The sequence below is a fragment of the Pieris rapae genome, chromosome Z (genome assembly GCF_905147795.1).
Source record: "Pieris rapae chromosome Z, ilPieRapa1.1, whole genome shotgun sequence".
Taxonomy (NCBI): domain Eukaryota; kingdom Metazoa; phylum Arthropoda; class Insecta; order Lepidoptera; family Pieridae; genus Pieris; species Pieris rapae.
The window spans coordinates 662,527-685,265 of record NC_059534.1 but is presented as its reverse complement, the minus strand read 5'-3'; the positions used below and the strand labels follow the sequence as shown (position 1 = coordinate 685,265).

The 22,739-nt window shown below is 33.1% G+C and overlaps 4 protein-coding genes across 7 annotated transcripts; 3 read left to right on the top strand and 1 right to left on the bottom strand.

Moving 5' to 3' along the window:
- The first annotated feature begins 189 nt into the window (after positions 1–189).
- LOC110993431 lies at positions 190–1,552 on the top strand. Its single transcript, XM_022259694.2, has 2 exons — positions 190–517; positions 1,320–1,552. The coding sequence occupies exons 1-2, from the start codon at positions 236–238 to the stop codon at positions 1,485–1,487; spliced, it is 450 nt and encodes a 149-aa protein (XP_022115386.2). The 5' UTR covers positions 190–235; the 3' UTR covers positions 1,488–1,552.
- A 3,227-nt stretch (positions 1,553–4,779) lies between these two features.
- Positions 4,780–13,428, bottom strand: LOC110993424 (protein prune homolog 2). The gene is made up of 10 exons (XM_022259686.2): positions 13,226–13,428; positions 10,911–11,379; positions 9,512–9,601; positions 8,941–9,063; positions 8,670–8,770; positions 7,819–7,951; positions 7,032–7,168; positions 6,446–6,577; positions 5,976–6,062; positions 4,780–5,729 (listed from the first exon to the last, which is right to left on the bottom strand). The coding sequence occupies exons 1-10, from the start codon at positions 13,228–13,230 to the stop codon at positions 5,609–5,611; spliced, it is 1,398 nt and encodes a 465-aa protein (XP_022115378.2). The 5' UTR covers positions 13,231–13,428; the 3' UTR covers positions 4,780–5,608.
- A 388-nt stretch (positions 13,429–13,816) lies between these two features.
- LOC110993425 lies at positions 13,817–17,644 on the top strand. 3 transcript variants are annotated; one of them, XM_022259687.2, is made up of 7 exons: positions 13,817–13,940; positions 14,392–14,467; positions 15,331–15,457; positions 15,843–15,910; positions 16,561–16,660; positions 16,902–17,035; positions 17,392–17,644. In XM_022259687.2, the coding sequence occupies exons 1-7, from the start codon at positions 13,875–13,877 to the stop codon at positions 17,634–17,636; spliced, it is 816 nt and encodes a 271-aa protein (XP_022115379.1). In that variant the 5' UTR covers positions 13,817–13,874; the 3' UTR covers positions 17,637–17,644. The 3 variants fall into 3 exon arrangements, with proteins under 3 accessions (XP_022115379.1, XP_045490113.1, XP_045490112.1); XM_045634157.1 differs by having other exon boundaries at positions 17,373–17,533; XM_045634156.1 differs by lacking the exon at positions 13,817–13,940 and having other exon boundaries at positions 14,357–14,467.
- Positions 17,645–17,925: 281 nt separating this feature from the next.
- Positions 17,926–22,531, top strand: LOC110993434. Of its 2 annotated transcripts, XM_022259700.2 has the most exons (8): positions 17,926–18,097; positions 18,321–18,592; positions 19,181–19,319; positions 19,531–19,654; positions 20,082–20,201; positions 20,560–21,237; positions 21,717–21,874; positions 22,349–22,531. In XM_022259700.2, exons 3-8 carry the CDS (start codon positions 19,181–19,183, stop codon positions 22,387–22,389), a joined length of 1,260 nt encoding a protein of 419 aa, XP_022115392.2. In that variant the 5' UTR covers positions 17,926–18,097; positions 18,321–18,592; the 3' UTR covers positions 22,390–22,531. The 2 variants fall into 2 exon arrangements, with proteins under 2 accessions (XP_022115392.2, XP_022115391.2); XM_022259699.2 differs by lacking the exon at positions 18,321–18,592.
- Positions 22,532–22,739: the final 208 nt, after the last annotated feature.

Below are 22,739 nucleotides of genomic sequence, written 5' to 3'. Positions count from 1 at the left end.
ATTTAAGAAAATCAAAACAACAAAACATTCTGAAAAACTATGAGATTAACTTCATTAGCGTAATGCACAGATGATAGCTGTTGCTATGAAGGATTTAAATACTAAATTCTCCTTTTGTAACTTTAGAAAAACCAAATGTCATCGCACCTGAGAGCTTCAAAATGTGTCTGTCTTCAAAATCTGTTTTGATCGCAATGTCGTTGACCTGCGTTAATTTTTGAAATTATCGTGACACATGCCTTTACCTGGATGCTCTTGCACCAGCAGCGTAGCGGCGACAGTGCTGCTCGCCTTGCTGCTGCTGCCAGCGGAGTTCTTTGTTCCAGACCTCACTCCGAAATTGTCCCCTACGGCGCTGCCACAAAACACGATCTTAGTACCGGGTACAAATACTTGGTTTTTCCTTGATTTTCCACCCCTCGATATCTTTTTAACGTTGGTTCTTGTTGTGTGGGCAACCACGACCTACCTGTGCGCATGGATACAGAGGAAGATAATGGAAAGACGAATATTAAAGGTAATCCTTAGACTAACAAGTTTATTTATTTAGTTTCAATAAATACTAACACTATTTACATTGCTTCTACTACTACCAATAAGATAATGTCGAAAAAATTTATAATAAATACTTAAGATACACAATATCGCATACTGATAGTCATTTAATAGCCACGTCTTTGTTAAATCTGTGCCTTACAACTTCTTACAACCTCGGTCTTCGCACATATCCCTCAGGTATGCAACCGAGTGAAGAACTATGGGGTCGCTCCCCAGCTAGGCTTTAAGTAGATAGAGGGCCGACTGTACCGACTTGTTTATAATTTATTGACAAAAGTTGGGTACATTAATGGGTAGAGAAGTTATAGAAACGTGTAAACCAGGAACACTCTAACACTTCTTACCGGTGCGTTAACATGGGACGAATACAGGTTACAACTTACTTGAGCTAATACTCTGTCCACAACGTGAAAGAGCATCCAGTGTTGTAGTCCAAAACCGATCAGGTGTATTTTGTGAGCAGTTCCTTTTACTTGACAGTCCAGGCTTAGCATAGATTTTCTTTGTCTTTTGGCAGCCCCTTTTCTTTGTCTTTGGAGTTTCGAGTGCAGTTGCTTAGGATTGACTTGAATCCCATCGGCGTTTTATAGTTATGTTAGCCCTCTAGCCTCTCAGGTCAGAATATTCCGAAGATTTAGATTCAGCCCGTTCAGGAAAGTGATTTTCTTTTTAATGCCAAATCAAAGAGAGGGGAAGTGTTTTACTCGAGAAGGAGTAAAACACTTCGCTTGGTCCCAAGCTTATTGCTATGTTATTCACAGCTAAGGGCGTCATTGCAAGACTGTGTGAAGCGTGCGCGAGGGTTAGAGGCCCAACAGGAGCAGACGGAGACCAGCATCAGACTCGCGCGCGCCGCGGCCGCGGAGTACGGGCTGTTGATGCATTTGCTGCTGGCGCGACGCCGCCCTTCATCACAGTTACGCTCCTAACACGTTTAACCCTTGTTTGTGCCTTTGTTCTTTAAGAAATGTTTATTTTAGTAATTATATATTTTCTATCGTCTTTTTATATATTTTATATTATTGTAATAACTGTGGCAAAGACAGGAAAGTAAACTCAAACTCAAAACAACTTTATTCATATAGGTAACCAAGTAAACTGTACACTGATAGTAAATTTACATTTACTACCAGGGAGCCTATCATGAGCTCTTTTTGCGAACCTATTGACAACAGCAGCAACAACTGAGCTGCATCGCTTATTCGTACTATGACATCGAATATACAAGACAGTAAATGTTGCGCGTTGTTTCAAACTATGACAGAATAAGCGTTTCTTAAAAAGTTAGTTTTTGTTCAACTTTTTTTGTATAAAACGTGTTAAATTCAATATTTTAATAAAAATGGTTAGTAAAGTTAAAAGAAACAAGCTGTAAATACTGCAAAAATAACCGCCGCCTAGTCCTTCTTTAGATACAATAAATAAGAATGCTTTTTACCAGTAGATATTTATTTATATTTAAATTTTTCCTCATTATGTTCATGAATTATTAATTATAGCTTTGTATTAATTAATAAAAAAGAACTTACAAATTCCATATAAGGAATGGTTAATCTTCTGGAGCCTGGTTGGTCGTACTCTTGATTGGTACATACTGTTTTAGGTATTAGGTATACTAGTGAAAGTCACCATTAGTTTTAAAATTGTTTATATTGAGTATTGTCTTTTATTAACATAGCTTTTACACATTTAAAGAAAACCCTTTCTTACCGGATATACCGGAAGTACGCGAAACGTCGAATTAATTTAAAATTATGTTAAATGATTAAAAGTTTACAATAATACATAGCTTCCATCCATTAAAAAGTGTTTTCTTAAAATCGTTTATATTTTTTTGTACAAACAACATTGCTTCAATAATATATTGACCAGATAGTGTTACAGTATTTAATTAATAGAGGGTCGAACGTAAAGATATTGAATCTCCATTCATACTCAGTCCTCCGAAGTGTGAAGAGTCACAAGTCACCGTGGAAGAAAACCACAAAATAAAATTGTAAACAAAGCAAGTTATCGTAAGCAACAGGAAGCGGTAATAAGAAAAGAAGAAAAGCATTGAAACACCGTTAGTCCACTGTCTCTTCACTTTGATTGACAAATCATGAAATAAATACAGAAATCAGAGTTACGTTACCTACCTAAAGAAAAGTTGAAGCGCCACTGTTTGATTTTTAATTTGTTTGCCTAACTTCAAAATAAACTTTTCGACAAACGCCAGTAGTTGGTCTAGTAGTTACACTTAAAAGGGTAAAGAAAACACGTTATACTTATTCAACATTATTTATTGCAATATTATTTATAAAATAGAAAAAAAACCAATTCCATTCGCATTCTTCATGAGATTCTTTTTTTATGTGGAGGCAACTGGCAGGCTCTGATGATGCGTGATGTTAAGTGATACCGCCGCCCATGGACACTCACATTGCCAGAAAGGTCGCAGTCGGTCTTTAAAGAATTGGCACGCTGTTTTGCAGAACTGTAAGTGGAATTGGTTCGGAAATACTTCAGCTGGTGGTTCATAGTATTTACTATGGAATCGCATGTAAATTACAAAGCTCTCAAAACTCTAAATTTACTAGACGATTTCCTAGACAACCTTCCTTCACTTAGGAAGAAAGTACCCTTTAGAAGACAAACAGGCATACAAAAATACATTAAAGCATTGTGCTGTTTTTGTAACATATGAAAAAGAAACTCGTGGCTATGGAATACTTTTAAAAAATGTTATTTCAAATGCTTATCAAAAAGTTAGAAAAAACATCACTTCATCACTCCGCTACAGACTGAAGCACTCCTCTACTGACTCAACCACTCAATACCGCTTCTAACGTAACCACTCTACTAACATAACTACAGACAAACCACGGCGGTGGTTTACCATTAGTGTCCAGGACAGGCAGATCAAACACTTATTGTGGCTTGAAATTAATTTTGATACTTATAGCATTATAAAAAAAACTCATAAACCCCAACTTGTGGTCAAAAGAAACACACTATATGGTCTTGATCTGAATTGTTTGCAAATACTCTCGTGACCACTATCACGTTTAGCCTAGCACTGAAAAAAACTGTATTGCAAATGCTTTACAAGAAGAGAAAAATATCTTTGTTTTGAATTATTTTTAAAGAGAGTAAAAATTAATTCCTACCAAAAGCAAGTACCATATACAGACACGCCCAATCCATAGGTCCACTACCTCAAAATTGGACTTTTTGTTTATAGAATAGGGGGCAAACGGGCAGGAGGCTCATCTGATGTTAGGTGATACAGCCGCTCATGGACTCTCAATGCCAGAGGGCTCCCGAGTGCGTTGCCGGCCTTTTGAGAATTTAGTACGAAAGCAATATAAATCTAGTAAGAATAGACCTTCAAGGAGCCTAAGTCATTCGACTTAGGCTCCTTTAGGTCCTGAAATACTTCAGTGGGCTGGCTGCACATCGGTGCCCAAAAACTGGCTTTAAAAGATCAGTTTTGGTCGCAATAAAGTCTTCAGCCCTTCCTGGTTTAATGTCCTAATTCTTTGGGTGAGAGACATTCCTGTATCCATTACGAGCCCGTTATTCGTAAACAAAAATGTTTTGGGGAAAGTAATTCAATTAAAACAAGTATTTTTCATATATTACAAAATTATGTCTAATTTGTTACATCACGTGCGTCGGTGGCAGTAAAAATTCTAATGCTATATGTATATATTATGTTTGTTAAAAAACCCACTTGAATAATTTTACTAGGCGGTCATATATATATATATATATATATATATATACATATATCATTATATGTGAAAACTACAATTAGTTATTGCTGAGTACATAAGAAAGTTGACTTATCTAAATACATTAAAAAATTCAAAATATCAAAACTAGAAAAAAAATACAAAAATAGCAAACGGAATGCATTACAGCGAAACTTAGTGGCAAAATCACTGCGTCAAGTGGATCTAACCACTCACCAAAATACTGCTATCAACTACTGGCCTCACCCTACTGACTCAACCACACAGCTACACATTTAACCACTCTCCTACTGATACAACTCGCAACTCCACCATAGATTTAACCACTCCCTGACTCAACTCCTCCGCTATAGATTCATCTCCTCCGCTACGGACTCAACCACTCCGAAACATATTCAACTCCTCTACACACTTCTCCGCTATAGACTTAACCCTCAGCTAGATTATAAAGCTTCAACTACTACGCTATAGGCTCAACCCTTCCAGTCAAATTCAACCACTCAACTACTGGCTCAACCCTTCCGCTACACATTCGACTCCTCCGCTATAGACTCAACCACTCTTTAACAAACACAAGTACTAACCACTTACGGCGGTGGTTTAACATTATTCCTCCGTACTGGCAAGGATTAAACAATAAATTTGACTAAAAATAAATTTTATATGGCAACACACTACTAAAATACTCTAAAATATGCGTAAAAATATTTGTTTAAAAATAGATTTTTAAATTAACGCCATCTCGTGGTCAAAAGAAACTTACATTATATGATGTTTGTTTAAGTTTGTATCTACCTTCTCAATTCATTTTTTGACACTACCCTCATGTTTCGTTTAATACTTAATACGATTTTTTATAAGACGCCTTGATAATAAAACCATTTAAACTATACAAATTGTATGGAAAGCCGTACTGAGATTAAAAGAAAAATTAAGAAAGTTACTTTGGAATATTACAAAAACTACTGAAAAAAATAATTGATTGTAACTAAATACAAGTAAAGGTAAAAAAAGATATACAAAAAGTAATGATATCAAGAGCGTTCTAATACAAACGATGAATGATACTTCAGCACATATTATATTCGCGCCATAACGAGACACAAATGCATTTAAGCGTCGTCTTAAGACAGAGATTCATTTGGCATTTACACAAAAAAATAATTTAAGCGGCATCGTAACACAAATTCTTTCAAACATCATAATAACACACTTTTTTCACATTTAAGCGCCATTTTGAGACAGAAACATGTTTAGCAAGACACACAAATTCATTTTCGCGCCATCTAGTGACAAAATTGAAGATTTCACATCTATCTACAATGTATGTCAAACTGTTTGACTCTCTCGGGTATTGCGTTGGGCTCGACGGGCACTTTGCTGAACAACTCATCCAGAGACTTAACATAGTTCAACTTGTGAAAGAACTTTGAGCTGAAATTAAAGAACGGAGAGCGTTTTTACACTTTTAACCGAAATAAGACTTTTTTTTGTGTTAACTTTGAGAGAAAACACTGTAAAATATAGATATAAAACATAGTGGATATAGTGAATATAATATAAAATAATTTATGTAAATTCTTCAAATGTGTTATTTTTACATTGGAAGGAAAACTATATAGAAAATGTATAATCGTTAGAATTTTAAAATATTGCTCAACAATCTTTATAGGTACTTACCTAACGAACAACTTAGTTATAACGACGAATGACTTCAACCAAAACGTTGGGTGCACGAGATAAAGATGTTTCAGATTTTTCCGTAAACTGAAAAAAATATTTAATTAAACAGTGAACGAGTGTAACGGGCCTTTTATGATTTTTTATATTTATTTATTAAGTCTACAACATTATACATATTACGAAATCTACTGATAATCTTATAAAATCTTCTATCTAATACGTACGACAATATATGTAAATATACGTTTTGCTAAAAATAGGAATTAAAAAAATGAATGAATTTGTAAGATCTAAGATCCCCAAGTCGAATTGGTTCGTCAACAGTCCAGAGGCAAAAGGAAGGTAAACAGAAAGAAAAAGAAATAGCAAAGAGATAAAGGAAACAGAAGAAATAGAAAAAACAGGTAAAATAAAAACAATGGAAATACTAGAATACATTTAAATAAAAGAAACAAGAAAATATTAACCGTATGTCGATCAGTTTGTAGCACTCGTGCAGCCAGGCGTACGTGGGCATCCGGCGTTTGCCAGCACTTCCGTGGAGGTACACCAGTATATATTCATCGGTTACCAGGCGTTCCAAACTCCATATCACGTACCTGAATGAAATGTGCTTTTAAGGATGTGGGGCATGGGACAAAATTGTAAACTGTAACCCTTTAGATTTCCATACAGGGTGTAATAAAAAACTCTGTCGTGTATTTTGGCAATTACCGCCAATAATAAATATCTTGAAGAAATGTATGTATGTACGTAAATGTATGTACAATAAAATGTAAATAAGCCGAAGTGTCTACGTAAATTTATCGTATCGTATCGTAAATAAATCAATAAAGTTTTTATAAATTTTACGACTATTTCAAAGAATTTACCTGACTCAAATCTTAGCGATTAAAAAGACTGGCAGAGGTTCTTGCTAGTCAAAGAAGTTTTTGAGGACTACCCTCAGCTTTAAAAATTACTCTCACTGCTGAAAACATCTCGATTTAAATACAATTAGTTTTGCGTTAATTTAGTATTTTCACCGATCTCGTTAAAAACTTGGGTACTTACAAAAATAAATTATCCATAACATATCTGTAATCTGGTCTTGCATTGTCTGGTAAAAAGCATGCGCTGAACACAATTATCGCTGCGCCGTCGGCGCTGTAACCCCCATGTGATATAACGCGTTTGAACGGTTCGATAACCTGAAAAAAAAATGTATTTTAACGATTTATCTATGTCCTATGGCCCACATGGCCTTTATCATTTACTCTTAAAGTAATAATTATTTGACCCAGTCCCCATACCCAAAAAGCCCACACAACCATTTAATCACTCTGATACACTTGCCTAATCATTCAATTGCTTTATCATTTCTCACTGTCCCATACCTCAATGGCCTTTACTGCCTCAATATTATCCTACAATTAACTGTAGTGCTCTTAAGTACAACTCATTTATCCTATGAACCACGTCCCATACCCCAATGGTACATAATACTTCCATATAAGCCTAGAATTAACTATAAATCTTTCATAGCTATAACTTTTTAATCCCATGTCAAGCCCCTTATCCCATACTATCCCTTTATTATTCGGCAATTGACTACAACCATTATGTCCCATGTCCCACGAACCATACTTAAATAGCCTAACCTATCAATATAGCACTATGTTTAACTTTGTTTATTCCAAAACTTTGTCTAAAGTCCCATACCCCAACATCCTACCAATACAATACCTTTTCATTACTGCATTTTCAATTCGAATAATTGCGTTTGCTGTACGAATTTTGTCTCACTTCTCTTATATCTCAGCCTTACAAAAACTTGTCACAATACCCCATACCCTCTTACCTTCATATCACAATTAGCATTGACCCCACTATGCTGCACATGGAGCCACGACCTCTCATCCCGATATTCTTCACTGGCCGAATACTCTGGTATTTGATCACTACACTCACTGGCGGTTGCTGTGGACTTGGATCTGAAATCGTGTGCAAAATATTAAAAGAGTTGAAATTAAAATCAATGGGACCCATAAAGGGCAGTCCAGACACCCATTTTAATGGGTGCATTGCCGGCTTTTGAGATTGCATGCTCCTTTTAAATTAGAGGTCGTATCTCCCAGGGAAGACCCCCCACCAAAAGTCTATTCCACAGTTCGCAAAAGAAAATGTCTAGTGAAGGGGACCGCAGAAGACTTTCAGCAATAAAAGGGTCATTTCAAGGTCTTTGGGTTTTAAATCAATGGAAAATTATAAAATGCCAAGTCAAGTTAAAAAATATTTTTGTATGTTTATATATCTTATATATAATAAAGCAATGGAAAACAAAATACATAAAAAAACAAGAAATATGACGAAACACAAACTGAAGCCCAAAAACAGAAGTGGAAATGGGCAGGGCATATAGATACACAGATTAAAGGTGGACTTTCAAGACAACTTGGAAAAGACCAATGGCAAAAACACTAGGCTGCCTAAAATAAGTATGTAGAAGAAATAGAGTGTTAGCAGGAAATGAATGTACAAAAAAAACGCAGGGATGCAGACATTTGGAACAAGCTCAGAAAAGGACCAAAGGGAAGAAGAGGGAGCAGGAAGGGAATGGCGAAAGAAAGCCACAAAGATATTTGGATGCTGGAGGAGGCCTTTACCTGAAGGAGTGAATAAATCTTAAAATATATTTTAAGTACTCCATACCGCTGTCCCTCATCTTCGCTTGGCGGGTAAACGATATCTTTAGCCGGTTCAGATTCTATGGAACAATCACTTTCGATACTGCACGTGTCATCCACTGCCGGCTGAAATTATTTCAAATAGACTATTTGACAATATATTAGTGACAGTGACAGATTTATTAGTGACCTAAACCTATACAAGCTATTAATTCAAAACTTGTTGTATTTGAAACATCAAATAATAACCAAATTAACAGGAAAAATTGCGTTGATATGTCATCTCTAATACTCACAATTCGTATTTTTCGCTTCGGTTGGGGTTTAAACACCGCCGATCTAAGGGCTACGGACCCCGAATACACATCCATTAGAGCAACATATGACTTGTCGTTACTCCATATTTCTGAATTGTGATCCTTTAAATAAAGATATGAATGTTAAATTGATGAGTGGGAGCTCCAACCCTTAAAGATTAACTCTCTTAGCTCATACAACCCTGGCTGCGCATGCTGACATCCTATGCCCATTTATCACGCTCTTGTATGAAGGAAAACATTATCAGACCCATATGCCCCAGAAGACTGATCTCCTATAAAAGAGAAACGAACGCAAAACAGATAAATCTTAGGCCAATATCTAGAGTAGCTGGCACTTGGTTAATCAAATTTCTGTACACCAATGTGTATCTGATGTGATCTTGGGCAAGTATAACCCAAAAGCTATCTGACAGGGTACTGTGGAGAGACCCTGACCAATCAAAACCTTGCAACCAATGGATTACTCTGTCCTCCAAGTACTGTGTACAATGTTAGACATAGGTCTTTTTTGTATATTATAGAAATTTCGCCAAAACCTTATACTCACATTCTGAACATGATTGATTCCACTCGACATTTCCATTGGTAAATCGAAATTTGGCTGAACATTTGAGAGTGAATCACACCATACCCTTGCCTGAAAGTAATTATAACACCTATAACAAGGCAAAATTATGGGACAGAGACCAAGGGGAGGCAGCCCAACACAACGGAATCCAGGTATCACACAACTTGGGACTTTCTGACGCCATACAACTAGCTGGAGATAGTCAGAGATGAAAGCAGCAATCAACAAACGATCGGAGGGATTTATGTGTTTTACAATGATTAATCTACTTAAAACGGGAAATATTTATTATGAAATGACCATTAAGCCAAAGTTGGGTAATAGGCCAGCTAGTGGTTAACCCCAGAACATTATTTAAAAAACTCTATGTCAAACATTTTGATATTATTCAAAAGTAAATGAAATTCATACAGCCTGTAATGATCTTTTTATTGATATCAGACCGTGTTAAAAATGAAAAGTGACAAACAGATGGCGCATTTAATCCAAATAAAGTTTTGAGTTTCGAGTTTGAAATACCAAATTGGAATACTACTATGTCTAAAATCTGTCAGTAAGTCTAAAATTAGATTTTAAAAATAATAATAAAAAGGTTTTAATGTAATCCCTTTTAAAGGATCTTGATGCAAGAAAATTTAGGCTAATAAATGATTATTTAATTTTATTAACATTTTTTTAAAACTTTAAATATTTAATTTTAACAGCATACCCTCAGTTTGGTTTAAAACATCTCATAAGGGATTTCAAGCTACAGTTTCAAATAAAAAATTCATTTCGGACTGTCATTTTATTGAATAAGGCCTAATAGTGGCCCTATGCCACCAAATAAAATTATCCCACATTGAAATACATTTGCCAATCAATTGATTTTTTTAATAATTAACACAAAATTTACTTTAGTTATTGAAGTAATCATAATACCAGGCTTTGACAGCATCTACTTCCTAAATCTGTAAACGTTGTATATAAAAATGTGGGTTATCCATAAGAGATAGACATATACCATCACGGACTTTTCGGTAGACCTTTTCAATGTGTACAATACTTAGTACATTATTTTGATAAAGCTCGTAGGGTTCAGCCTGCGTTTGCAATGTATTTTGCAATTAATGTAATTATTTACGAAATACGAAATTTATGCAAAACATTTAATTATTTACGACATCACATTAGAAACCTCAAAAATAAAAAAACAGTACTTCTCCGCTATTTAATGGATGTTATTATACATATAAACCTTCCTCTTGAATCACTCTATCTATTATAAAAAACCGCATCAAAATCCGTTGCCTAGTTTCAAAGATTTAAGCATACAAAGGGACATAGGGACAGAGAAAGCGACTTTGTTTTATACTATGTAGTGATGTAATACAAATACCTCTGAAAAACGTTCCTCTTCCACCTTTGGTGTACTCCGTTTTACAATCCTACTCTCAAAATTGTAAATAACATTGTCTGGAGTCTTCAGTGACATGTTTGGTTTAATTTTACTCCTCTTTAAACCATTCAACAAACTGTTGCACATATTTAAATCCGCTGACATATACAAACTATCTGAACTATTTTTTTGTGGTGAATATAGGCTATCATCAGTTTTATCTGTCTCTATGCTTGATAGACTATCATCGTGTTTCTCATCTTTTTTCTCTTCTGGACTAGCAAGACCCATTAGGGGATGGTAAGTTGTTAATGTTAAGGTGCATTTGTTTTTATTTATGGCTGTTTCTAACACTTCTGTCGTTAAACTATTCATGGTGGCATCTTCATATTCTGAATAATTTGAGTTTGATGTACTATGTATTGACGATGCTGTATCCATCTTTTTAGCTGAATCTTCTGTTAGATTACTGAAAATTATATAATCAGAATATTTTTTAATTATTTATTAACAGTGTTTTTAATTAATAGATATCGCAGCCTATGGACACCATTTTTTAATGGGTGCGTTGCCGGTCTTTCAGAGAAGGGTACATCGTAACTTTGAATACTTGTAGATCGTATCTATCAGGGATGACCCACCGGGAGTAGATTGTGGATGGTGGGAGCCGCTCACCAATTTTCCTATGAACAAAGATGTGATTCTGCCCCAAGGGCAACTTCATTATGGAGTTTCTTGTTAGTTTCAGACATTTTAAACTGTGGGAACTTAATCAATGTTACAATTTTATTTGCCAAAACCAATACATATGTATGTAAAAGATGCATCCTACTTGCTATGCTACTTATTTAAGTACCCAAGTGATAAGATCAGGAAATCCAAAATAATGACAAACTGCGCGGTTGATACAAACACTGCATACATGTATACTTTACCTCTGGAATATGTAAAAAAACTACATATCCCTGGGTAAACAGTTATCATTTGAAGATAAAAATGAAGAATTTGAGGTAGAGCGGGGAATTAAGAAAAAAATTTGAATTAATTAATTATTTTCCACGAAGGATATCTTAAAAGGGCAATTTCCCCTTCACTGCAAGAAAATTATTTTAGATACTTATATATTACCTACTCACACATATGGATGCCACATGCAGACTTGGACTTACAACAAAAAAAACTAGCATGCAGTGGAAAGAACCATACAAAAAATAAGAACACTATATAAAATTAAAAGATAAAAAAAAGAAAGAAAAAAATAAGACAAAATAGCAAAAGTGATAGATTTATAGATTGAAGATAGCAGTGATAAGTGGCAATGGGCGGGGCATATAGCAATATAATAGATAGACAAATAAAAGGTGTACTTTAAAAACAACTGTATGGAAAGGACCAAGAGGAAGAAGGAGAAGAGGGCACCCCAAAAAAATATTGATAGAAGAAATAGAAGCTGTAGCAGAAAGTAAATAGAGAAAGAAAGCCATATACAGAGTCAGTTGGAAAAAGCAGGAGGAGACTTTTTACTTGTGAAAGGGTTCCAATTGATGGTACTGAAGGTAGCTAAGATATAGGGTAACAAGATAAATAAAATAATGTGAAAATTTAAGCTGTATTATTATAATTATTATATATTATTCTCTAGCAGTAACTCTTGGAATCTTAATGTAAAACTTAAATCAAATTATAAACAAATAAAATATAATAAAAGCTCACAGTTATGAACTTAAAGATATGATATAGAAACAAACAAAATGTGAAAGTAAGACGGGTAGGCTACTGATACAAAGACAATCTTCTCAAGGAAGAAGTCAGGTTTCAGGATTATGGATATTTTTGGCACCAGTTGCATTAATGCTTTAAATACAGACATATGTATTTATAAGTAATATTTTAATATTATTAAGAAATATGACTACCACAAGTCCCATTAAACTTTGAAACCAATTTTAAAGAGAAAATATATTTTAAAGAGCGTTATATAAATAAACTCGATACTATGCAAAATTAAAAATATTACGATGCGCGATAATGTTTTCATGTATTATGTGCACGTTTGTAATTCTGAGTGAATAATTCGACCTTGATATTTAAACGAAATGGCATTGAATGCAACTTTAATATTTAAAAAACGTGAGGGTGGTTTGATCTTAGAACGTTTAAATATTCTAAAACAAAGCACTTTATTTTCCATATCACTAAATGTGATATGTAAATGCAGATAAAGACAAAAACATACCAGAAGACATATATAAAGCAAATAAACTACAAGAAATCCATGAAATTCTGATAAACAAAATTGATTTATAACAACTCACCTCATTGGTTCTTATAGTGTTTCGGTTATTTAAACATTAAAGATGCACACGCTCTAGACACTTTTACTATACTATACTAGTTATGTTACTTTGTTTATTATGTGTGGACCTTTAAATTATTTCTTGATATCTAATAATACTGAATTAATAACATTTTCATCTCAACCGACGCTCCATCTCTGCAAAAATCAACACTGTTGACAAATAACAATTTACATTACAGTCTACAGATTGAAAATGATAATCATATTTAAGAAAATTTTATTTTGACAATGGTCATATTGTATAACACGTTATTTTATTTTTCATGTTATTATTTTGTATATGTACGTTCATAAATCTTATAAAACAGATAAATATATATTTTAAAAAGATAATATTATATCGTTGTGACTACAAAAGGCACAGTATTTTTATTGTCAAAAAATAAATATTTATGTTGAAATTTATTAAGTTAGATTATTAAAGTACCTAACATTATATTTAACATAGCATATCTAAGTACCTTACGATAAATTAATATTTCTTCTAATAACGGAAATAAACGTCATAAACGTACAATCAGATATGTAATAAGTACCAGACAAAGGTATTTCTTGAAATCTTGAACAAAAGGCTATTTCATGGAATTTTATTATAAAGCATTTTAATGTTAGTGCTGATTTCTTCATTTGATCAAGTGCTACTATTGAATTCTTGTCTGGATTACCAGCTGGTAGGTTGTTTCTAGCAAAGAAATTGGCAAGATACATTATTACAAGCCTTTTTTAAAAGCATTTTGTTCTAACAATATAAATAGCCACATCTACCGCGAAAATCTAGTTTATTTAAGTGCCGAAACTAGTATTATAATCAAACGTCAAAACTTTTTCGAATATTGTCTTACCTCAATTACTTCTAGCGTATTTTCTAAGGCACCGAATAATCTTTAATTTAAAAAATAATAATACAATAATCTATAGTAATATGACAAATGTGCGTGAATGTATGGGAAATCCGCTGTAAAGTGGAAATATTTAATATTTTCTTGGAAAAACAAGTGTCAACTCGCTAAAGTTTACAAAATAAACATTTCGCGGAAGAGTATTTGAGGGGCCGATTCGTGAATTTTTTATCAGTGTGCGGTTTTCGTTTGAACATTCGTGTAAAAATTAAATATTTTTTAGGAAATAATGGATTGCAAAATGTTCATTTTCTTAATGGCGTTGGTTATACAATTAATTTTGGCAGATGACGTGAACTGTAAGTACTTTGAGTTGTTTAAAAATATATGTCTTTTTATTTATTAAAACTTCGTTACATTTCAATATAAAAATTGAACATAATTAAATGAAAAGGAGTGCAACTGGCGGCCTTATCGCTTTCGAGCGATTTCTTCCAGGCAACCACTGATTATTTACTTCAAAATATGTGACTTTTTTAAAATTACGTTAGATTTTATTTTATTTTCAGTTATTGACGAATTAAGTTTTAATTTCTTAACATGCCGTTGCAATGGAAAGAATATTAACGTCATCAAATCGCAATTCTTGACTTTATAATTGAATTATATATTACATTATTACCCGGTCAAGGGTTGATTCTCCTTAATATAGTATTTGTTTCGAGTTAGAGAACATATCCAAATGAATGAAACATAATTACAAATTTATTAATCTTAAAAAAAATTACAAAATTCAGCTTTTTAAGAAATAAATACAACAATACGTGTATATTTATAAACCTTTACATACTCTGTCTTTCATAAAGTATGACATCCTTACATTATTCATTTTAAATATTAAACCATAATAATTCTTAATTGTCATGTTAACTTCCACTGTTACAACCATAATATGTCTTATTACATATTAGTACCTGGGTGGCCGAGCTTTGCTCGGTATTTTTATTTTTTTATAAATTGTGTTTTTGGAAATTATATATAAGTACGAATTACATACTAATAAAATTATGAAATATGAACAATATAGATTATATATTATGCTGGAATAGCTTTAGTGTTGTTGTGTCGTTAAAGCATTTTATTGCGAAAAAAAATAGTATATAGATAATAATTCTTTATATATACAAAAACTAGACCATAATAATATTTAATATGATTTCAGATCAAGCTTGCATCGATAAATACTCAAGGAAGGGATACCAGCCGTGGCAGGAATGGTCCGATCATTACACCTGCCACAGATATCGATGTGAAATAAGAGACGGAAAATATTTTATTGCTGCTGTCGGGTAAGAAAAAAATGAGCAGCCCTAAAACTTAGCGATAGGTGTTAATGTCAAACAAATTTAAAAAAAAATAGCTAAAGCTAATGACACCAGTGGTCACGCCTCTCTAGTAATCTATGGCCTATTTTTGAGCGTGTTAATTCTGTTTGAAAAATATTACTTCATTATTTATTTTAAACTGATATTATTATCTTTTTTTATCAAATCTATTTGCACAAGTATAAAAAATAATATTTTATCCCTAAATCTGTGGAAATAGGACCTTAATAGAATTTTTTAAAGAAAGTTTTTATATTCCTCCCAGGGTTCGGATGCCCCATGTAGGTACTATAAAGATATAATTTTGGCTTTTTGTATTTGTGTATTTTTAAGAATAAGTCAATTTTAGTTGCCGTAAGCCAAAGATACCTGAAAACGCCCTCGAATGCCACGAGTATATAGAAGACGAGAACGTTGGTATGTTTTTTTAATAACCAGTCTCATACACATAATATAATAATAATTAACCAAAGATTTCTTAGTAAAACCGCGTTTGCTGCTTCCCACCAATATTCCTCTAATCTGGTGCCAGTTTTTTATATATTTTCCTTTCACCCACTAATTTAGTAAATAAAAAAAATATGCAAACACTGAAATTCAGTGTAAAACATTATATTTTTTTAGTTTTATCTTCCTTTGCAAAAGTTTTGTTTTAAACAATATTTCTTTCCAAAGATTAAGTTACAATGTATAATTTAATGTGTGAATTGTGCCTTTGTTCACGTTAGTAATTCTTTTCTTTGACTTCGATAAGATCACTTTGCAGCCCGTTGCTTATCTTTCTTGTTTATATACAGATTTTACGTAATAAAATGTAAATAAGGTCTCTTAAAATAATAATATTATATTTGACGAAAGCTCTTTTATTTTTAATTAGTATTTTCCACAACTGACATGGGGGTCTAGTCAAGACGGCTTAACAGTAGTGTCGACAGTTGGTACTAACTACTAGCTGTCATTTTCATACAAATTTAGTTTTCGACTTTCTAAATACACTACTGTTAAGCCGTCTTGACTAGACCCCATGGTCATTTTTACGTAATTAATGCACAATATTTTCGTATCAGAATTTCCAACATGCTGTGCTCGCTTACGTTGCGTTGTGGAATTCAATGGCGAACGTATTGTGCAGACACGCGGGCAACCTGGTGAACTTTTCCCTGACAAGTACGTATAATGCGAAAATGTATATTATATAAAATATATATATAAATAACACTTTCTATTTTTAAAGCAACTATTATATAGATTAGATACTAAAATTGATTTTACCACAGTTTAAACTAGATAATACTAATCTAAAAAATTATATTATACCATTTTTCATTGCTGCACAGTAATTATTCAATAAGCATTATGCACCTAACCTGCAGTATTGCGTAAATAATATTTATGATATATATTTTAGGCCATGGAAGGGCCAACAAAATGAACCAAACGCTGCGGTAGTCGGCATGGGACCAGTACAGCAGAACCCAGGTGGTGAACCCCAGAGCCAACCAGCTCCCGGCATGTTTAACAGCAGAGGCGCAGGCAAGCCAAGTAATTTTTCTTATTAAACAAACTTAGCCGATAAAAAATATAATTTTTCTTTTAAGTACGAAAGATAACCAAGTCACATTTTACAAAGTACGTGATTTGTAGTACTTGGTTATTCCGAAGAACCCCCAAAAAATATCAAAACTAGTTTAAGTAAAAAAATCCTATTGCTACGATAAATATGTCTGCTTCTACTCTAATAGCTGTTATATTAAGATGTGTGAGAGAAAAATACGATCTTAGAAATATATTGCTCTCTTTCTAACAATCTTTATATAATATACTCTGTAACACTCTTACGTCACTTGTAAAAACCGTTAACCTGACTATTTTAATTTAGCCAACGATATTCCCGACAGCGGATGGCAGCGATATTAATGGACGCAGATACGTAGACCCATATCCATCACAACCAATGCAAGATTCACCAAGAAAGAAGAGATCTACCAACCACCCTCTTTTTGACCGTGGACTCCTTCAGGAACGTGCTTATGCCCCACATCAGATCAAAATTCACGGATATTCCCCTGAAAAATATACGTCATATTTCACAAGTAGTGTCAAAGGCATTTCTAATCCTAAGCTTCACATTAATATGTCTTAATAACGATCAATGCATTATTCATTATATATTTGTGGTTTGTTGACAATAAATTTTTTTAATGTTTATTTAATTTAATTTATTTCATGATTAAAAATGACAGTGAACAATTAAGTAAATGTAATTTTTCTAAAAGGTAAACCAAACTTTTGTCAAACGTACAGATGATAATATAATAAGTAGATAAGCTTATACGTTTTTTAACATTTATATGAAATTTGAACGCGTCTTTGACAAATAAAATTGAGTAGAAGTATTGACTTCGACATTCCGCATTAAGTTGACGATGACAATATACATTCAAGTCATAACAAGAAGCAAAAATTGCAATATACTCTGATTTCGTAAATAAATAATCATTTATTGCGAGTATGTAGATTAAATATTTCAATTGGAATGAGAATTAGACAAATTTAAGGAATTATAAAGAATCGATGAATTACTAGCTACGGAATTATCTAACTGTAAGTTATTTATTTAATCTTTTTCAATTACTAATAGTATTGTAGACTATCGTAATTAAAATTATTTTTAAGTTGCAATGTATTTTACATTAGTATCGCCAAGAATCACAACAACTCAACGTACTTTAAAAATCCTCTAACAACTACTTGAATAAAGCGTGTTATGGTAACCTGAAAGTTAAGGACAGTGAACTAAAGTTTGTTGACAAAACTGTATTTCTAGGAATAACAATACACAGGGAACTCCAGTAGGGCCCAAACAAAGAGTCTCTTATGAATAGGCTGAGCTCTGCAGCATATGCAGTAAAGAAAATTCGACAGTATTCTAATAAAAACATGGCCAAAATTGTGTTTAGGATTGTTTTGCTCCAGTTCTAACAATTTGCATTATTCAAAACTTAGCAATTAAAAAGAGTAGCAGAGAAGTTTTACCAATTCTTCTTGCCTGCTCCATGTGCTCGAACTTGCGAACTGGTAGCAAATATAAATTCAGAGGTAATTTAACTTCTTTTCTCACATTCATAAGCATACTTGTTTATATATGAATAATGTTATTTTGAATTTTACTTTGACTTAAACCTCTTCACAAAAATATAACTATTAAGTAATAAAAACCATTTTTGTGTTTATTGTGAGGTAATTGTTTTCTTATAGATAAAAATAATATACATATAATATTTTGATCATATAGTAAAACTGACAGAAAATAGACTGCTCTGTATGAGTGCTTTATACCAAAAGTGGATTTATTTGTATTGCATATAATTGATTTTTTTACAAACATCAATACGTTTTTTCATATCAAGTATACTGTATGTGGAAATTTGATAAAATGTCAGTGTGATAATCATCAGACTTCCAAGCATGTATCCCTACCTATTAACACTCACTCATACTGTGAAGGAAAATATTGTAAGGAGACCAGCAAGCGTTAGATCTAAAAAGTCGTTGGTGTGCCCCACAGAAGGTTAATAGAAACAAGATAAGATACAGAAGATGTGGGATAACACATAAAAAGTGCCAGACCTTAGAGGTTACCACTAGGAATTTTTTTCATTACATATTGTGTATTTAATGTTACAGATGGAGCCTGAAAAACCATTTGCATGTACAATACCGGATTGTAGGATGACATTCACTAATGAAGATCATCTTCATGTACACACACGAAAACATGATATGGTTTTACAGTTGGGTATGGAGCAGAAGGCGGCATTCGCTGGTATGAATTCTGATTCACTAGTTTATGTTCTATTATTTTTAAAGATTTGCTGACAAGAGGGGGGGGGATTGCAGTAAATCTTCATAAGTTATACTTGAACAGCCCCCTATGTTATTTAGGTATTTATTTTTCTTTGTTGATGAATTTATTAAAACTGTTCTTTATATTTTAGCTGTCTAAATGTTAGTAATTAAGTCCCAATTAATTTCAGCTGACCAGACACCAACTCCAACTCGATTTATAAGAAATTGTGAAGAAGTTGGATTATTTCAAGATTTGCAAAATGTTACTGTCAATCCGTTTGATGAAGGATTCAAGAGGGCTATGGAAGCCAAGTAAGTGGAGATTTGTAAGGCCGTTACTGTTTATAAACTTGCTTTGGTATCGTAGTAAAGATGTATAGTGTAGGATAGACATTTTTGTGTCTATTTTGTTTGTATTACCAGGCCATAGTTGATTTTCTGCATTATAATGGAAATATATAAAAAATTGATAACATTTTTGTGTAAATATATTTTTATGTCTGTCTCTGCATATATGCATAAAAGTCGTGCCAGTGTAGTACCATACACTATTAAAATATTTATTGTCTGATTTTTAATAACCTCCAAAATGCAAAACCAATATCTCAAGAATCACTGAATAAATTTTGATGAACTTTCTAAGTGATTTCAAATTGAATCTCAATGTATTAGTTTCCGATAAATTTGTGACCAAACATACGAACACCTCTGTTCCTAATCGCTCCGATTTCCTTTTCAGGCATACAACTCTCGAATCATCCAAGGACGACGTTCTGCATACTCCACATCTGACATTTCCCTTGGATGGTGACTGTACAATGTACACGGCGAATAATCAGAGAAATATCACAATAAGCAGGTATTTTTTTTATTAATTCTTTTTGGACTAGCGTCCACATCTTGGAGCTGAAGATTCTTAGAAGAAATTTTGCTCCATATCTTTCATGTAGGTAGTGGAATAACTAATTTAAATAAAAAAAAGTGTATTGATAAGATCATGTGCCAGTATATATATTTGTATATCTATATTCAGAAAGTTACACACTTCGTGTCGTTGCGAAAAATTGTGCTCAAGTCTTTAAACTTCGGGATACCACATCCTTTAGACCGAAAAGGTCATGTCAGGCACAGAAGGCTGATCATCTTGTCTATTAGAAAAAAAATAGATAATAGCCACCGAAACTGTTCCTTTTTAATGTACGTTGTTAATATTTCAGATCGTCTAGTGACGAATCGGGCGCTGTCAAAGAATACGAAACAACGACAATATCAAAGCTAACAAATGAAGTCACAACAATAAGTCGACTTGTGAAAGATGAAACGAAATCTGACAAGAAAGACCACAACACAGTATCTTACACAAATAACGTTATAAAAATACAGGAAATACGAAAAGACGGCATCGTCAACATCGAGAAGAACGATAAGCACAGCGAGAAAAATTGTAGAAAAGACGGGATTGACGGTAAAAAAGACAGGGTTGACGCGAAAAAAGACAGGGTTGACGGAAAGAAAGACGGCCCTGACAGTCATAAAGTCCCACCAATAATGAGTCAACAATCTTTGGATTTTGTAGTTGATAGCTTGACAGCGGAGAACGAAATAGAAAATGATTTAGAAGTGATTGTTAAGTTGCCAAGTGGAAAACGTGTGAAAATGAAGTCCGTTCAAGAAAATGCGAAGGAAAAGTTGAGAAATGTAATTCAAAATAAAATTAAACCTGTTCCGTTGATACCCTGCGGCACATTAATACCAGTAACAATAAAACCAAGAACATTAATGCCTATACCGAGAGTGAATAGTGTTAGTGACAGAAGTGTTAGTGAAGTGAAAAAGCCCGTGGATGTGTTGCAAGAGAAGAGGATGTCTTCATCTGCAGCTTCCAAACGATATAGGTAGGTTGATTTTGACTTTAAAAAGAATGTCAAAGTAATGGAGGGTTGCTTAATAATTTTTTATTGTAAAACGAATTAATTTAATCTAATTAATATGTTTTCTTAATAGCCTTTTTTATTTTAGGTTTGGATAGTAATTAATTAGACTTTTAAGGTTTTAATAAATAGAATTTTCATTTTGAAACAGTTTTTTTAGGCCATCATAAATTTTACGAGAATTCAAAGCAAGTTTTATTCAATTGCTTAAATATTTCACATTATGTAATATATTTTTTGTTAGAAGTTGAAATGTCAACAGCAGAGCATCGGCTTTAGTGTGTTTTTACTCCTAAAGTCGTAGGTTCAAACCCCGACTGCACCAATCAACTTTCTGTCTATATGCGCATATCATTCGCTCTTACGAAAGAATATGTCCATGGGCGGTATCGCTTTACAGCCTTCTGCCCGTTGGCCTACTATTACATTAAAATTTTTTCCAGAGATCGTGTAAAACAGAGGAAACAACGGGAATATATTGAATTGCAATCCGAAATTCAGAGATTGCAGGATGCGAATCTGAAATTGAGCGCTCAACTTAATTTATATGATCAAATAATTAAAAAACATTCGAAGAAATGCCCGGCTGCTGATGATTTGAGTGAGTTTTTTATCTAAGATATATAGATTTTTTTATATATATATATATATACGTGCAAACGCTCAAGAGGCTCACTCCATGTTAAGTGATAACGCCGCCCATAGACACTCGATTCCAGAGGGTTTTAAAAAAGAAGGTGACAAAATTTGACATTAGTCAAATTTTGTTTTATAATAGATAAATTCATTCAAGGGGCGTTTAAGTATTATGTAAGCACTACATTTAGTATTCCTATTTGGTAATTATGTCAACAGTAATTATTTACTTTTTTACATATATTGTCTATGCCTAAATTTTTTTTTGAGCTTTGCTTATTTGCCTGACAACTTACTGCGTTTGGACAATTTGAAGAAGGTTTCGTGTATATATATATATATTGCTGGTATTTATCTGAACAACTCTGAACACTACAATGGTGTTTGTCAATCCCAAATTTTGAGTTAGTGAAACACATTAAATCGATTTTTTTTTCAGAAATAGTCCAACAAGAAATGGAGAAAATTAAACAGATATGAATAATAAATCGTTATTAGATGAGAGATTTTTATACGTTTCTCTCCAATTGCTGACGGTGTTTGAGGAGCGAAAAATCTTGCCATAATATTGCTATTGTTTGTGAATCATTCCAGAATTTTATAATAAATTGATATTTTGTTTTATTTTATTTTTAACTGGCGTAAGCTATGTAAACATTTGCAACGTTAGAAGACGATTATTAATAAAATGACTGGTTAATGGATGCATAAATGAACAGATTTTTTATGCATGATTTGAAACCTCTATGCCACAAACATTTAGCATTTTATTTTAAAACATCGACTTGTCAATTTCATCCAATCCAAAAATCCGACCTTAACTAAAACTA

What these genes read in the sequence shown, in the direction of transcription:
- LOC110993431 (XM_022259694.2), top strand. Translation starts at nt 236, where the DNA reads ATGCCTTTACCTGGATGCTCTTGCACCAGCAGCGTAGCGGCGACAGTG. An exon ending in TGGAAAGACGAATATTAAAG is followed by an intron (nt 518 to 1,319) that starts GTAATCCTTAGA and finishes TGTTATTCACAG; the next exon opens with CTAAGGGCGTCATTGCAAGA.
- LOC110993424 (XM_022259686.2), bottom strand. An exon ending in AAGAGGAACGTTTTTCAGAG is followed by an intron (nt 9,602 to 10,910) that starts GTATTTGTATTA and finishes AATTACTTTCAG; the next exon opens with GCAAGGGTATGGTGTGATTC. An exon ending in AGCGAAGATGAGGGACAGCG is followed by an intron (nt 7,952 to 8,669) that starts GTATGGAGTACT and finishes ACACGATTTCAG; the next exon opens with ATCCAAGTCCACAGCAACCG.
- LOC110993425 (XM_022259687.2), top strand. Translation starts at nt 13,875, where the DNA reads ATGTTAGTGCTGATTTCTTCATTTGATCAAGTGCTACTATTGAATTCT. An exon ending in GGTGAACTTTTCCCTGACAA is followed by an intron (nt 16,661 to 16,901) that starts GTACGTATAATG and finishes TATATATTTTAG; the next exon opens with GCCATGGAAGGGCCAACAAA. An exon ending in CAGAGGCGCAGGCAAGCCAA is followed by an intron (nt 17,036 to 17,391) that starts GTAATTTTTCTT and finishes TATTCCCGACAG; the next exon opens with CGGATGGCAGCGATATTAAT.
- LOC110993434 (XM_022259699.2), top strand. Translation starts at nt 19,181, where the DNA reads ATGGAGCCTGAAAAACCATTTGCATGTACAATACCGGATTGTAGGATG. An exon ending in GCAGAAGGCGGCATTCGCTG is followed by an intron (nt 19,320 to 19,530) that starts GTATGAATTCTG and finishes AATTAATTTCAG; the next exon opens with CTGACCAGACACCAACTCCA. An exon ending in CCCGGCTGCTGATGATTTGA is followed by an intron (nt 21,875 to 22,348) that starts GTGAGTTTTTTA and finishes TTTTTTTTTCAG; the next exon opens with AAATAGTCCAACAAGAAATG.